Source organism: Sapajus apella, unplaced genomic scaffold, assembly GCF_009761245.1.
Source record: "Sapajus apella isolate SASKATOON/1434 unplaced genomic scaffold, GSC_monkey_1.0 scaffold105, whole genome shotgun sequence".
In the NCBI taxonomy this organism is placed as follows: domain Eukaryota; kingdom Metazoa; phylum Chordata; class Mammalia; order Primates; family Cebidae; genus Sapajus; species Sapajus apella.
In genome coordinates, this window is record NW_022437045.1 from 2,798,466 (window position 1) to 2,813,557 (window position 15,092).

The 15,092-nt window shown below is 44.1% G+C and overlaps 1 protein-coding gene across 3 annotated transcripts in view; it reads left to right on the forward strand.

Annotated features, from left to right (window-relative positions):
• The first annotated feature begins 8,823 nt into the window (after positions 1-8,823).
• Positions 8,824-15,092, forward strand: part of CNKSR3 (CNKSR family member 3) — a 108,257-nt gene continuing 101,988 nt past the window's right edge. Inside the window, exon 1 of one of the 3 annotated variants that reach the window (XM_032258750.1) lies at positions 8,824-9,414. In XM_032258750.1, coding sequence (XP_032114641.1) covers positions 9,363-9,414 — 52 coding nt within the window. In that variant the 5' untranslated portion in view covers positions 8,824-9,362. Of the gene's footprint in view, positions 9,415-9,526; positions 9,612-10,099; positions 10,507-15,092 lie in introns of those variants that run through there. The other 2 variants (XM_032258752.1, XM_032258751.1) reach the window with 2 other exon arrangements.

A 15,092-nucleotide genomic window follows, 5' to 3' on the forward strand; every position in this document is an offset into this window, starting at 1 on the left:
GGAATGCTTTTAAGTTTCTTAGTGGATTAATTAGTAACTGAAGAAAACACCATTCCTTGAATTGTTGCCACTTTTCCAACAAATAAAACAGCAGAAAAAATGCTATCAGAAGAAGAAATTTTAAAAACCATATGAAAGATAATCAGTCAAATTTCAGACTTTGTCAGTTAGATGGAGATTTCATTCATTCAGAAGCTGATGATAGAGTCAGATGTTAAAGAGAGAAGGAGGAATAGGGGAAGCACTGGTGAGGGGGTTAGCACACTAGTTTTATGGTGACATAGACTGAAGAGGATGGAAGCGCTTTGTCTTAGCAACATCTAATATTTTATATTTTACGCAAAGAGCCTTAAGCAAGCAAACACCAAGTGCTGAATAAAGCAATACTTACATCCAAAAATTCTTTTGGATGAGAGAATGCATACCTAAAATGTATTTATGTTGATGTTAAGCAGCATTGCAATGGTTAAATTTATGATGACAGAGCTGAGAAAGACATTATAGATGATTTAATTATAGGTGAAATTATTTGGTGGATCATTACTTGAGGAATGGATGTGAGAGAGCTACTAGAACCTTCCAGCACACTATTCGGGGGGAAAAATCCACTGTTTTGGATTTTCAATCTTTGTAAATAATAACTTGATTAGAGATCATTTTGTAGTTGTGTTTTCATGTGAAGAAAAAAGGAATGAGAACCACAGAACTAAAGAGAATATAAACTGTAAAAATCCGGTGAAATTAAAGCCCAGACAATGTTTGCCTGTGAAGTTTGTGGGGAAGGCAGAGCAAAGAGGACCGGAAGGCAGGTAGATAGTGTTTGGGTCCTAAGTGAAATTGGAGATCTTCTGTTTACATCAGGTATATTAGGGTTCTTCAGAGAAAAAACACCCAGTAGGATACATATGTCTGTGTGTGTGTGTGTTCACTGTGTAAAATATTAGGTGTTTCTGAGACAAAGAGCTTCCAACATCTTCAGTCTGTGTCACTGTAAAACTAGAGATCTAGTCTCAAATACCGAAGATGCTAACTCCCCGCATATATATATATGTCTGTGTGTGTATGCGTATGTATATGTGTGTGTATTTATACACATAGTTACATATATATGTATATACACATGTATACACATATACATACGCATACACATTCATATATAAGTATACATTAGTATACTTAATAATTTGTAAATCTGTTATGGGAATTGGCTCATACAATTATAAAGGGTGAGAAGCCCCACCATCTGTCCTCTGCAAGCTGGAGAAGCAGAAAGACCAATGGTGTGATTCAGTCCGAAGGCCTGAGAACCAGTGTGAGTGTGGCGGGGGGAGGGGATGGGGGGTATGGGTTACTAGTATAAGTCCTGGAGTCTGAATGCCAGAGAGCCAGGAGCTTTGATGGCTGAGGACAGGAGATGATAGGTGCTCTGGCTCAAGACAGAAACAAAATTCACCTTTTCTCTGCCTTTGGTTTTATTTGAGGCCTGAGTGGTTGGATGATGGTTGCCCACATTAGTATGAGTGATCTTTACTCAGCCTACTGACTCAAATGCTAATCTCATCCAGAAACACCCTCACAGACACACCTACGGTGTGACTGGCTCTCTGGGCATCCTTTAGCCTGGTCAAATGGACACATAAAATTAACCATCACACCAGATGATGTCTCTTTCTTGGGGAGCCAGACCCTCAAGGGCAGCCTGAGTTGGCATCTGATGACCAATAATGGCAACAAGTACTTCTCTGTGGATGTAACATTTTTATTTTAATACTGACAGAAATGCCTCAGCTTGATATGCAAATTATGATTTGCTGTCATTGCATTTTGATAGCTTCTAATAAATTTGCATATCTTCATTCTGTGTTAAAATATGTAAACAATATACAGAACCCTGAATCTTTCTCCTTTTTCTTGTATTGTCATTATGCCATTTCCAATGTTTCCTCCCTCCCTCTCCCCCTCCCTCCCTCCCTCCCTTCCTTCCTCCCTCCCCCCACCTTTTTTTTTTGACAGAGTCTCCCCCTGTCCCCAGGTTGGAGTACAGTGCCACAGTCTTGGCTCATTGCAACCTCCACCTCCTGGGTTCAACCCATTCTCCTGGTAGCTGGGTCTACAGGCCCGTGCCACCAGACCTGGCTAATTTTTGTATTTTTAGTAGAAACAGGTTTTCACCATGTTGGCCAGGACGGTCTCGATCTCTTGACCTCGTGATCCGCTCACCCAGGCCTCCCACAGTGCTGGCGCCCAGGCCCGCCCTCCCTCCCTCCCTTCCTCCCTTATGTCCTTCCATTATTTTATTTTATTTTATTTTTTGATGGAGACTCACTCTGTCACCCAGGCTGGAGTGCAATGGTGCGATCGATCTCAGCTCACTGAAACCTCCGCCTCCTGGTTTCAAATGATTCTCCTGCCTCAACCTCCCAAATAGTTGGGACTACAGGCGCCTGTCACCATGCCTCGCTAATTTTTTTGTATTTTTAGTAAAGATGGGGTTTCACTATGTTGGCCAGTCTGGTCTTGAACTCCTGACCTCATGATCTGCCTGCCTTGGCCTCCCAAAGTGCTGGGATTACAGGCGTGAGCCACTGTGCCCAGCCTCTTTCTTTCTTTCCTTTCTTTTCCCTTCCTTCTCTCCTTCCTTCCATCCTTCCTTCCTTCCTTCCTTTCTCCTTCCATCCTTCCTTCCTTCCTTTCTCCTTCCTTCCTTCCTTCCTTTCTCTTTCTTTCTTTCTTTCTTTCTTTCTTTCTTTCTTTCTTTCTTTCTTCTTTCTTTCTTTGTTTCTCTCTCTCTCTTTCTTTTTCTTTCTTTCTCTCTCTCTTCTTTCTTTCTTTCCCTCCCTCCTTCCCTTTCTCCCTCTCTCTCTTTCTTTCTTTCTTCCCTCCCTCCCTTCCTTTTCTTCTTCCCTCTTTCCTCTTTTTCTTTTCTTTTCTTTTTTTCTTTTCTTCTTCTCTTCTCTTCTTTTTTCTTTCTTTTCGGAGACAAGGTCTCACTCTGTCACCCAGGCTGGAGTGCAGTGACATGATCTCGGCTCACTGAGACCTCCACCTCCCAGGTTCAAGTAATTCTCCTGCCTCAGCCTCCCGAGTTGTTGGGATTACAGGTGCATGCCACCATGCCAGGCTAATTTTTGTGTTTTTAGTAGAGGCGGGTTTCACCACGTTGGTCAGGCTGGTCTTGAACTCCTGACCTCGTGATCTGCCCGCCTGGGCCTTCCAAAGAGCTGGGATTACAGGCGTGAGCCCGGCCATTCCTCTCCTTCTTAAACCTTGATCCATCTGGCTGGCCACTGAGCAGCACACACATGTAATTTGAAGCAGGAAAAAAGTGAGGGCTGTGGCCTTAACTTCCTGGTGTTATTCAGGTTCTCTTGGTTCCTCTCCACTAGCAGTAGAGATTTCCTCAGATTCAGGTAACACTGGTTTAACCACCCACTTTCTGTGGCTTCCTACGCTGAGGCTCCTTCAGATCCTGAAATCCCTCTTGCCACCTGTGCATTACCCCGGCAGTTTCTCTGGGACTAAGCCCAGGAGAAGGGGGAGAAAAGTGGAAAAGAAACAGATAGAAGCCCATTCCTCTATAACTAAAAGCAAAACTTATACGGAACTCAAATGGAAAAAGGGATTTGATCTGGGAGTTTTTCCAGAATGGAATGCGTGTGTATTAAAACAATTACTGTAAAACAATCACTGTTGCTATCATTTGTGACCTGGATGTGGATTTCAACAATCACTTTGCTGAGTTTTTGGCAGCAAGTGTGAGTTTTCCTGTTCTATGAGACCTTTGGGAGTGCTCTCAAAATCCTGTGGAATCACCCGACTGCCTGCAGGAAACCCTGATTGGTATTAATTTTCATCCTTTCCCTTTTGATGTTGAAGTAGACTGAAACACTTCCTGCTTTTCTGTGTTCTTTTTCTTTCCACCTATCCCATCCCAAATGGTTATAGTATTTCCAAATGCAAGGAGCTAGTTGTGGAAAATTAAGGCATAGGGTCCTGTTACAGGCTCAAATGTCTAAGGATCCCCAAGGGGAAACATATATGTGCTTTTAGTAAAAATCTGGATGCATTGATTAGCAGTGGCTGCAGGATTTAAATACCTTTGGTAGGTTCGAACTAGAAGAAAGTCTCCTCCTCAGTATGGAATGGTAGCTAAGTGATGGAAGAGCGACAACTTTTAGACTGAACTCAAAGTTAATTAAAGCTGCTTAATTATAGTCTGGAGCATTCGGGTATATTTCTGTTAGGATTATTAAATATTTTTATGCCAAACTGAAGTTAGAAAAATATAAAACAATATATATTTTAAAACTTTTATTATTTTTTAACTAGAAGTGTCTTGAATATATAAAGTTATTTTTATGTTCTTCTTGTTACCATTGTAGAGATTTTTTAAAATGTTAGCTTAGCGTGTTTAGAATACTCAAATCTGCATTTTCTTTCCCTTTTTTTGAGCAGAGTTTCACTCTTGCCCCCAAGGCTGGAGTGCAGTGGCATCATCTCGGCTCACTGCAACCTCTGCCTCCTGGGTTCAAGGGATTCTCCTGCTTCAGCCTCCTGAGTATCTGGGACTACAGGCGCTCACCACCACACCCGGCTAATTTTTGTGTTTTTAATTAACATTGTGTTTCACCATGTTGGCCAGGCTGGTCTTGAACTCCTAGCCTCAAGTGATCTGCCTGCCTCAGCCTCCCAAAGTACTAGGATTACAAGTGTGAGCCACCACACCCCTCCAAATCTGCGTTTTATTTCTAAATGTTACAGTTTTACATTGCTTAATTTAATTATTGTTTTATTTTTAGAATGCCATTCATCAATCTTTTTTCACCCTGAGACTTTGTCCTTATCAGTTTATGACTGAAACAAAAATCCAGCTTGAAACTCTTGCTATTATGTTGACTTGTTCTGAGATTATGAGTCCCATAAAGTTAGGTTGAAACTGCAAGAACAGCTGGTGCAAATGGCATTCTGTTCTTTTTAGATACTCTGCAACCTGATAGGGGGTACAAAAAGTAACAAAACCCACAGGAAAAAAAAAAAAAAAGCAGGCTTGATTGCTCCCTCTTTGTCCAACACCCTCCTTCGTTAGAAGCTTCTGCACTTCAGGGTAAGGACATCCAGGTCTATTGTGGCTACTGCCTCATCTACAACTCTTCCAAGATACAACCATAAGTACTTGAAAACAGCATTTAACGTCAATGTTTCTCTCTCTCTCTCTCTCTCTCTCTTGTTGTTGTTAGCTTTGAGTACAGAAATGTTTCTTTTTTTATTAGAAAGATTAATCAACTTTTCCAAGTATGATTTAAAGTAGGTGAGGTTTTTGAATTTTTATCTAATTGACGTTGATCTTTGAGTTATAGATAGGGCTCTGTAAGAGAAAGCCACATATCAGCTTTCCAACTGCAGAATGACTTAATGTTCCTGAATGGTCAGAAGAATTTGAATAAGTAAGGCAGCACTTGAGAAATAAAAAATAATGAAGTTTGAAGTCTTTACTACTTGAATTATCTGGTAGGGAACCTGGCATGTTTAGGGAGATAATTACATTACTGTGGTGTGAAGAATTCAGACTAAATGTAATTAAATGTAACACAAGAATGTGAGCAGTCTGGATAATTTAGTTAACCGGTGGTGACTTTGTAGTGATGTAATGCCATAGATAAGAATGCTTAGCTCTAACTGTGGGATATTTTCCAGGCAGAAAACTGCAGATTTATTTGGTGTCTCTCAAGATAAAAGATAACTTAAGAACATACATGAGACACGATTATATATGAAAAATTAAATAATTTTGAATATTCTGAAAATAGTTAGAAATGTGAGGTAAAGGAAATAAGAGAAGAAGCTCAGATTGTGAGACAAAGCTGAATATTTGGAGCAACTTGCTTTATTTTTTTCTTTTATTCTGGAAAACATTGTTTTTAACTAGGGAAGGAGACTGGCTTTTTACAGATTAATAATTTGCTTAAAAGTTTGCTTAGTTTGCTCCTCTGTGTTTATCAAATTATAGTAATAACCACTAATCCAAAATACTCCATCTGTTGTTCTCAAAGAAGTAATAAATTTTGAACAAGCTTAGAATGTTAACATCACATTGGTCCTCAGGCTCCCTTGGTCACATTCCATGGATTAAAGACCACAGAATAAATCTACCCTTAGAAAGTCACATGGTGTTTTGATCTAAAAGGCTACTCGTCATTCATTTCTGAATCTTCCGAGTGCTTAGTTTAGTGCCTAATAAATCCCAACTACATATTCCATTAACTGAATAAATGACATAAACACGCAAGAAGGATCAAAGCCAGAAAAACGAAGGAGCTGGAAAGAAATCTAAAAGATCTGGGTTCTAGCGTCAGTTCTACACATTTAATTCAATTTTTAAAAGGCTTATTGAACTCCCTGTGTGTGCAAGGAATTGTAGTAAAAACACCGAGGCACAAATGAAGAGTTCTGATCCTGAAGATGGCATTGCTGCAGTTTGGTAATGTGCCTGAACATACGGTGTAATAGTTACAGATTTTAGCCAGCAGAGAAGAAAAGTTAGAAAATTTACAAATGATCCTTTATATATAGTTTAATTTTTAAAGCTATTTACCTAAGCTTCTGCCTTTCTTATAGGCCATTAATAGCTTTGTATGTCCTCAAGTTTGCATTTCAGCTAGGAAGGCAGGCCTCCCAAAAACTTTCACATGCTAATGACTGTAATTAAGGTAGAACGCTTTATTTAAATAGTAATTAGCCTCCAGGAGTTGAAGTGTAAACAGAATGCTAATTCATTTAGATAGTTAATTGGTCTTCCAGGTTAGAGATCTCAGCGTGGCCTTCCCCTTTAGCTATGCTGTGTTTATGTACCAAGCAGACAGTGTATTGGCTTCGTAAGATGTTTTGCAAACTGTTGCTTGACTTGCAGAATCTGTGTTTTAGCTTTTCTGGTAAAGACTACTGCCAATGAATTTGAAGGCATTGTGAAAACATCAAGTAAAACTGCATGGCAAAATCATTACTATTTGACCTTTCTTTATAATTGCGGACCATATGGCCCAGTTTATTCATGTTAGTCCAATGTAATTCTTGATAGTCTCTTCTTTCATGCTCAAGAGTATTTTGATTTGGAGGTAAGTTATGCGGTCACCCTAATTATAATCAGAAATGACACAACAGGCAGTGATTGCTGAAACCAAAGGTATGCATCGGATTGGTTACATTTTCCAGTGAACTGATGTCAAGGTCCTGCTTCCTGCTGACTGCTATAAAGTTGGTTAACACTGGATGTTCTTAAGCTTAAGGCTACTTTTTACAACTACTCTACCAGGAATTTTGTCATTGCCTTTGTCAACTTTCGTGGTCTGCCAGTCACTTTTACAAGATGAAAAAAAAAAAAAAAAATCACTGTATTTGCTAGCTGTGTATCTCTGTGTTGCCCAGTCCTCTAGGGGAGTTGAATGGGAGGCAGGTCTGATGTTTTGCTTTTTAAAATGTTTCTTTTGCTTGGTTGCTCCAGCTCATCAGATGCTAGGCTGGCTGCTAGCCATTTTTCCACATGTGCGTCCAAACAGCACACGAATTCAACAAATACTGAAGGAATGAATACTGAATGACTACTATATGAGATCAAGTAGGTTCTGCCCTCAAGGGGTTAATACTCTCCAAGAGGAAGATGTAAATAAATAACCGTAATTGAAAGTAAGAATCATTCCTTGCCAAAAAGAGTGAGAGGTAGCGGTTGCTGGGGGCGGGAGTGGGGGCTTAGGGGAGGAGTGGTGATGGAGGTGGTTGTAGGGGTGGCGGGCGGGGGGTGGGGGGAGGATGCAGGGAGAACTTGAAGGAGAGGCCGGCATTCAAATTAGATTCCGCCCCCGCCTCCCCCCGCCAATTTGCGTTAACTCTGGCCCCAGCTGGAGTCCATGAATGTGGAAGGGCCCTCTCCCTGCCAGGCGCTGAAATTTTGCACGAGCTATTTTTTTTTTCTTGGCCAACACTTTCCTCTCACGGCTAATGACTAATCCGAAGGAACATTAGCTCACTCTGCAAATATGAAATTATAATATAGCAAAATATAACGCTAAAGCCATCAATCTAATTTTAGTCTCGAAGTTGAAATATCATAGCAATAGCATCAAAAAGTTACATTGTTACGATTTCAGTCAACATATAAATGAAATAAAATTGTTCCGACTCGGCGCGATGGCTCATGCCTGTAATCCCAGCACTTTGGGAGACCGAGGCGGGTGGATCACCTGAGGTCAGGATTTCGAGACCAGCCTGGCCAACATGGTGAAAACCCGTCTCTACTAAAAATACAAAAATTAGCCGGGCGTGATGGCAGGTGCCTGTAATCCCAGCTACTCGGGAGGCCGAGGCAGGAGAATCGCTTGAACCCGGGAGGCGGAGGTTGCAGAGCCGATATCGCGCCACTGCACTCCAGCCTGGGCGACAGAATGAGATTCTGTCACCCCTTCCCTAAACAAAAATTGTTCTACTTTAAGAAAGCTAAAATGACGGCTTAATGACAGAACTTGCAGATCTTTTTTTTTTTTTTTTTAAGTGTATTGTTGCTTACAGAGAGACAGACTGTTCTGCTCCCAACAGGGCCAGGGCCTCACACCAGCCTGCGGGCTCTCCAGGGTGCGCGCGCGATCTACAACCCGCCCCTTGAAAAGGAAAGCGGGGCCCCGGACGCCGCGGGTGTGAGCCCGGCCGGCTTAGAGAGGGAAAGTAACTGCAGTCGGCTGCCTCGGGCGGGCCCGCCCCCTCCCACGAGTTTCCCTGGGCCCTCGGCCCCGCCCCCTTTTTTATTGGGTTTGCAGCGACCGAAGCTGAAACTTTGCAACCCGAGCGCGCACGCTCTGCGCTCGGCCCTGCCAGGGCGGCACGGGAGGGCGGCGCTGGAGGTGGGACCTGCGCGGGGAAGGCTCCGGGACGCCAGCGCACGCGGAGCGGGGACCCGGGGGAGCGCGCCGGCGAGAAGACAGGCGGAGGGAGAGCGAATCGCGCCTGGGGAGACCAGAGGAAGTGGTCCCGGGCCGGGAGGCGCCCGCGCTGAGCCGAGGCCGGGGGTCTGGGGTCGCAGCCCGGCGTGCCTGCAGCTGCCGTCGCCCAGGAGCGGCAGCTGTGCCCGGGACCCCGGCGGCGGCAAGGGAAGGAGGAGCTGCTGCTGGACGGTGGCAGCTGGAAGTAGAGGGCCGCGCTCCCCTGGCGGAGCCGCGCTGGGACGACCCGCTGACCGCGGCCATGCAGCCTTGACGGAGTCGCTCCGGCGCAGGGGACCAGCCGCGGGCGCGCCCTGCCGGGAAGGGGCACCGGAGCGCAGGCAGCGGCACTTTACCTCCGACTCTCTAGCCCAGCGAGGGGCGAATCCGTTTACCATGGAACCCGTGACCAAGTGGAGCCCCAAACAAGTGGTGGACTGGACTAGAGGTGCGCGGGCCTTGGGGGTGCGGTCCAGGGTTCTCCAGCCTCTGGGATGGGGCGGGCGGGGAGCTGGGGAAGGGGGTGCTCAGCCGTTCCTGCCGGCGAGAAGCGGTGGGGGCGCAGCGCGGTGACAATGCAAACTTCTGCCGAGTGGCCTGTGCGCCCCGATCTCGCGTACCTGCTCCGAGCTGTTCCTTTCGGGGGTGCGGTTTGTGGCAAGCCCGGGGGAGCCCCATATTTAAACCAGGAAGTAGGGGTGGCCTTTCTGTGGAGGTTGAGGGCTGGGGATGCCGATCTCGGGACTCAGCACTCGGGGCGCCGATCTTGGGACTCGGCGCTCTCCTTGCCCGGCCCAGGTGCGGTGCCCAGGGACCCGGGGGCCCGAGCGCAGAGGCACAAGGCGCCTTTGTGCGGGTGACTCCCGCCGGACGTCGTACATGCCGCCTGCCCAGAGCCTCCGAAGGCGGTCGGACAGGTAGAGGGAGACTCCAGCGGGTCGCCGAGCCTGTCTTTGTTGGAGAAGGCGAGAGGGCCGTGCAAGAGCCAGCCCCGTGGCATTTGCGCCCGAGAGAAACCTCGAGCCAGGATTCCCCGGAAGGCCGTGACTCTTGCTCCGGGAGGCGCCAGTATCCCCGGTGGCGCTGCCTTTTCAGGCCACATGTAAGCACTGGGAAGGAGAAATCTAATTGTCTGGAACCACTGTCTTGATTTACACAATATTTGGGATGAGGAGGTCAGTGGGGCTGCTGGGGGTGGGAGGAATGGGCAGTGGAGCAGGGGGTAGAAGCTTGTTCTCCCAGCTGGATGGCTTACTTTTCAGTGTCTCCCAAGATTTCGAGGGAAAGGTACTAGGGCCTACTCAACCTTTTTCTGTACACTTTCAAGAGAACAAAGTTCACCAAGAACAGTCAGTATATTTTCATGGTTTCCCCCCACCCCCAATAACATCTCTGTTTCAAGTCACTGTTTGTTTTTCTATCTGCTCTTCCAGGTGAGGAATGGTGTTTTCTCAGTATTAAGTAGAATTGTATAGCACTTACAGTTTGCTAAGAGCTCTCTCTCTGTTATTGTCCTTGGTCATCACAGTAAGCCTTTGAGGTAGGTAATACTGGTAAGACCAGGTCATCTTTCAAATTGTCCCATCCATGGCTGCAGCATAATGAAAACTGATCACTGCTACATCTCATTTCTCATGCCTGTGACTGACACATAGACCACGTGGAATAGGATATCGAGTTGTTTGGGCTGTGTTAGTGGGTATGTCTGACCATTTCCTGCTCCTCTGGGAGAACTCCTTGAGAACGGGTTTGTCAAGTGAGCAGAATTTCTTGGACTCCTCTATAAAATGAAGCTAAAAACAACACATGCTTTTGCCTTGGTGACTAGGTTTTCCTGGGTAAAGAGTAAGTGGCATTGCCAGTACTTGGTAGGAAGCATTAGCTTAAAAGCCATCCATGCTCATACTAGTTTGAAATGAGGCGTGTTCCTCCATTCAAGATGCTACCAAATTTTCTAGGCTGGCAACTTGCTGAAACTGAGCTGATGATCTACTTCATCTGTTTGCCCCTCATGGAGGCAACTTGAGACACTGCAAATTTCAGTTACTGTTGAATTCTGGAGTGATGTGTCCAACTGAGTAACCAATACCACTTGTGGCTCTCCAGCCCTTGAAATGTGGCTGGTTAGAATTGCAGTGTGTTGTAAATCTAACATACACATGGCATTTGAAGACTTGGTATGAAAAAAAGAACATCAAATATCTAATACTTTTTATGTTTATTACATGTGGCTACGATAGTATTTTGATGTGTTAGGTTAAGTAAAATATATGATAAAACAAACTTCACCTGTTTATTTTTACCTTCTTAAGTATGACTCCTAGAAAATCTAAAATTACACATGGCTCACATTTTGTGGTTTCCATTATGTTTCCATTGGACAGTTCTGCTGGAGAGGAAAGAAAGGGTTACATCTTATCACGCTGGCTTTTCTGAGCCTCTGCCAGCTTAGTTGATAATGTACAACCAGAAAAATGGTAACAGGCACACAGAAAGATTATGGAGTGAGATCTTCACACTCTCAAGATTTTCTTTGTTGTTGTTGTTGTTGTTCCTCTTGGGATTGGAAAAGAAGTGTAAATTCACATCCTGTTGTATTTGTTGGGTATTTAAAAGGGAGAGTAGGTTATAATGTTTTTGGTATCCAGTTGCCTTGACGTTAGGAGTCAGTTGAGATTACTTTCATCTAGGAAAAGTTTTCTCCTGACCTGAAAGAACTTTTATGGCTGGCTCAATACCTTCAGTACTTACTAGGTTACATACCTGTGGCTGGCACTTGGCTACATTATACAAAATGCTTGTGCCCTTTTGGACCCTGAAGTACAGTCTAGTAGAAAGTCCTGGATACTTTCAGCGTTCGAATCTAAAAAAGATAAAAGAAGCAAGTGAATGGCTAACGTGGTTCTTTTATCTTTTTTAGGAAAACAAAAAGATGGCTAAGATGATAAGAGGCCACATTCTTCCAAGTTTCATGACACTTTTCTTGACTATTATAATAATGATGCTCAAGTATTGACTTTGTAATGAACCATTGACTTACAAAAGCTTGTTTGCTTATAGAACTATTTTTAGTGCTCTTTGCTAATCTCTTTACCCAACCTTTATTTTATAAATACATGCTACTGATAAGCAGCTCTTCGTGTAGACTTTGCTACTCTTGGTATTGCATGAATCTGGGTAGGGTGATTGTGAGTACCACAGAAGGCCTTAGATTTAAAACTGTCTGAACTTGGTTGGCCACAGTCTACAACTGGATGTCACGTCCTTGTTATTTGACAGATGCATGCCTTAGTAAAGAAGCTGTTGTCTGCAGAACGAATGAATTTGTCTGGCTTTTATTATTAATGTTTAGCTACACTGTCACCAATTTTGCCATAGTGTTAGTAGATCCTCAGTAATTAAGCAGTGTGTGAGGCACATGTCTAAGCATTGTATAAATATCAGCTCATTTAATAGGCACAACCTACCTTTGAGGTAGGAACTGTTATTTTCACTTTGCAGTTGAGGAAACTGAGTCACAGAGAGATTGACTAATGTCACCCAGCAGAGCAGGTGGTTTGGCTTCACTCCGCTCCATTTTCTCAGGAGTTTCTTCCCAAGGCCACACCTAGACCACACTGAGAATCTTTACATTTATGAATATATCTTCAGGATTCGGTCTGAATAGCACTTGTTAGTGGAGGAGACTCATCCAGTTTATGTCTGTGTTATTCTATATCTTTAGCTCATGTCAGAAAGTTATTTGTAAATCAGATTACTTCCTAGCTCATGGCGCCTTGCCGGTCACTTCAGCAGAGGTCTTTGCAAAGCAAATGATCTTATACAACACGTAGGTTAGCTGCACATAATGGAAAACTCAGTGGATTAACCAAATCGGGGAGTTCCATGGCACTGCCATCTTGTTCGGCCATTCATAGTGCATGGCATATGGTGTGGCCTGGCACGTGGTGTTCATTTCCATGCTGAGTGCTTCCGTGCAAGGTGGTGGCTCCCTCATGATTGTGTTCATATTCCAGGCAGAAGGGAGACTTGTGGAAGACAGAGACTGGTAGCAGCCAAGTCCTCCCCTTTAAAGAGTTCTTTGAGAAACTATCAAGGGACCTGCTTACATCTCAGGTGCCAGAAATGTTACATGGGCACCTCATGCAGCAGGGGAGGCTGGTTCCTATAATTTCTTTCTTTTTTTCCCCTTCTTTTGTTTCTTCTTTCTCCTCTTTCTCCTCTTTCTCCTTCTCCTTCCTCTTCTTCTTCCTCCTCCTCATTTTCCTCTTTCTCCTCCTCCTCCTCCTCCTCCTCCTCCTCTTTCTTCCTCTTCTTCCTCCTCCTCCTCCTCTTCATCTTCTCTCTTTTCTTTCTTCCTTTTTTGCTTTTTTCCTTTTTTTATTTTTTTAAGTTTGGTACATTGTGGTCCTGAAAAAAACCTAGAGTTTGGTCAGAAAGGAAAAAAGGGAGAATAGATATTGGTAGGCAGGCAGTAGTATCTGCCCCGCAGGAATTTACATGCACTGATTCTCATAGCTCAGTTCTCAGCGTAGACATGTGCCACATTCCCTACTTATATCCAGCCGTGCTTTAGAAATAGTGTTATATCTTCATGCCTGTTAAATCTTCGTAGGTCAAACTCTGAACATATATGAGGCCCTTCTCTCTAAGCTTGATTTAAATATGGGAAGTTTCATTGCTGAATGCAGCTACCACAAGTTGTGTTTCTGCTTTAAGGCCACTGGGGAGTGTCTTCGACGAAGAGGACATGGGACTGCTTGTCCCAGCAGAACTGCCCTGGCCTTGGCCATGGATCAGCCTGGAATGGGCAGGCTCTCAGTACATGTGTAGTTGAGTGAGCACATCTATAAAACCCAGCTTCGGTCCCAGAACAGAAGTCTCTCTGGCCAGCTTCTGGTGCTGCTAGTGTAGGTAGCAGTCCCTGTCACCAACCCAGAGAAAAGGGGACTTTCTTGCTCAAGGTCTAAGCCACAGGCCCTGCTCTTTCCCTGTTGTGTCTATTTGTTTATGACGCATCAGTAATCTTAAGGTGCTTCACTATTTGGTCATGGAAAGGCTGGAATTTCCAAGTTAACTATGGAGATCTGATACATCTTAGGTCAACTGCAATGTACTACATTGCACTGTTAAGCCCTTCCTGCTGCCGTCCAGACAGAGGCAGTTCTTTTTGTTATCTTGATTCCAGTTTAGGTTATAAGTTTTCTTTTAGCCTCTGTGGTCCCTGGAAAAAGGGAGGCCTTTTTCTTTTAGCAGCTGTAGGTCTGTCATTTGGCCAGAGTTCAGAAAAACTCTTCATTCTACCCTCGCCTTGGTTCCATTCTCTCTCCTGCACTCCAGTGATAAAATTCCCTTAATAGGCCGGGCGCTGTGGCTCATGCCTGTAATTCCAGAACTTTGGGAGGCCAAGACAGGTGGATCACCTGAGGTCAGGAGTTAGAGACCAGCCTGGCCAACATGGTGAAACTCCATCTCTACTAAACATACGAAAAAAAAAAAAAAAAAATTTTAGCCTGGTGTGGTGGCCTGTGCCTGTAGTCCCAGCTACTCAGGAGGCTGAGGCAGGAGAATCACTTGAACCTGGGAGGTGGAGGTTGCAGTGAGCTGAGACTGCACCATTGCACTCCAGCCTGGGCAACAAGAACCAAACTCCATCTCAAAGAAAAAAAAAATTCTCTTAATAGTAGAAAAACATTGATCAATGCCTTTATTATCTTGGCAGATGCTAAATAACTGCTTTATTTAGTCTCCCTCATTATAAAAATTATCTATCTTTATTTTTATATTTATATGGAGATGGGGTCTCACTCTGTTGCCCAGGCTGATCTTGTCCTGAGCTCGGTGATCCTCCCACCTCGAACTTCCAGAGTGCTGGGATTACAAATGTGAGGCACTGTGCCCGTCCAACCTCTTTCAGTTAATCCTTAGAAAACCCAGTGAGTTGTATGTATAATTTCCAGTCCATAGTAAAGGAACTGAAGCAGAGACAGAGAATGTGCTCAGGGTCCCCTCATTATAAGTGGTGGTCTTTTTGTGGCCCTCCTATGCTCCATCACTTCGTCACTTTGATTCCTCTGACTGTGTGATTTTTTTTTTTTTTTTTTTTTTTTTTTTTTTTTTTTTTTT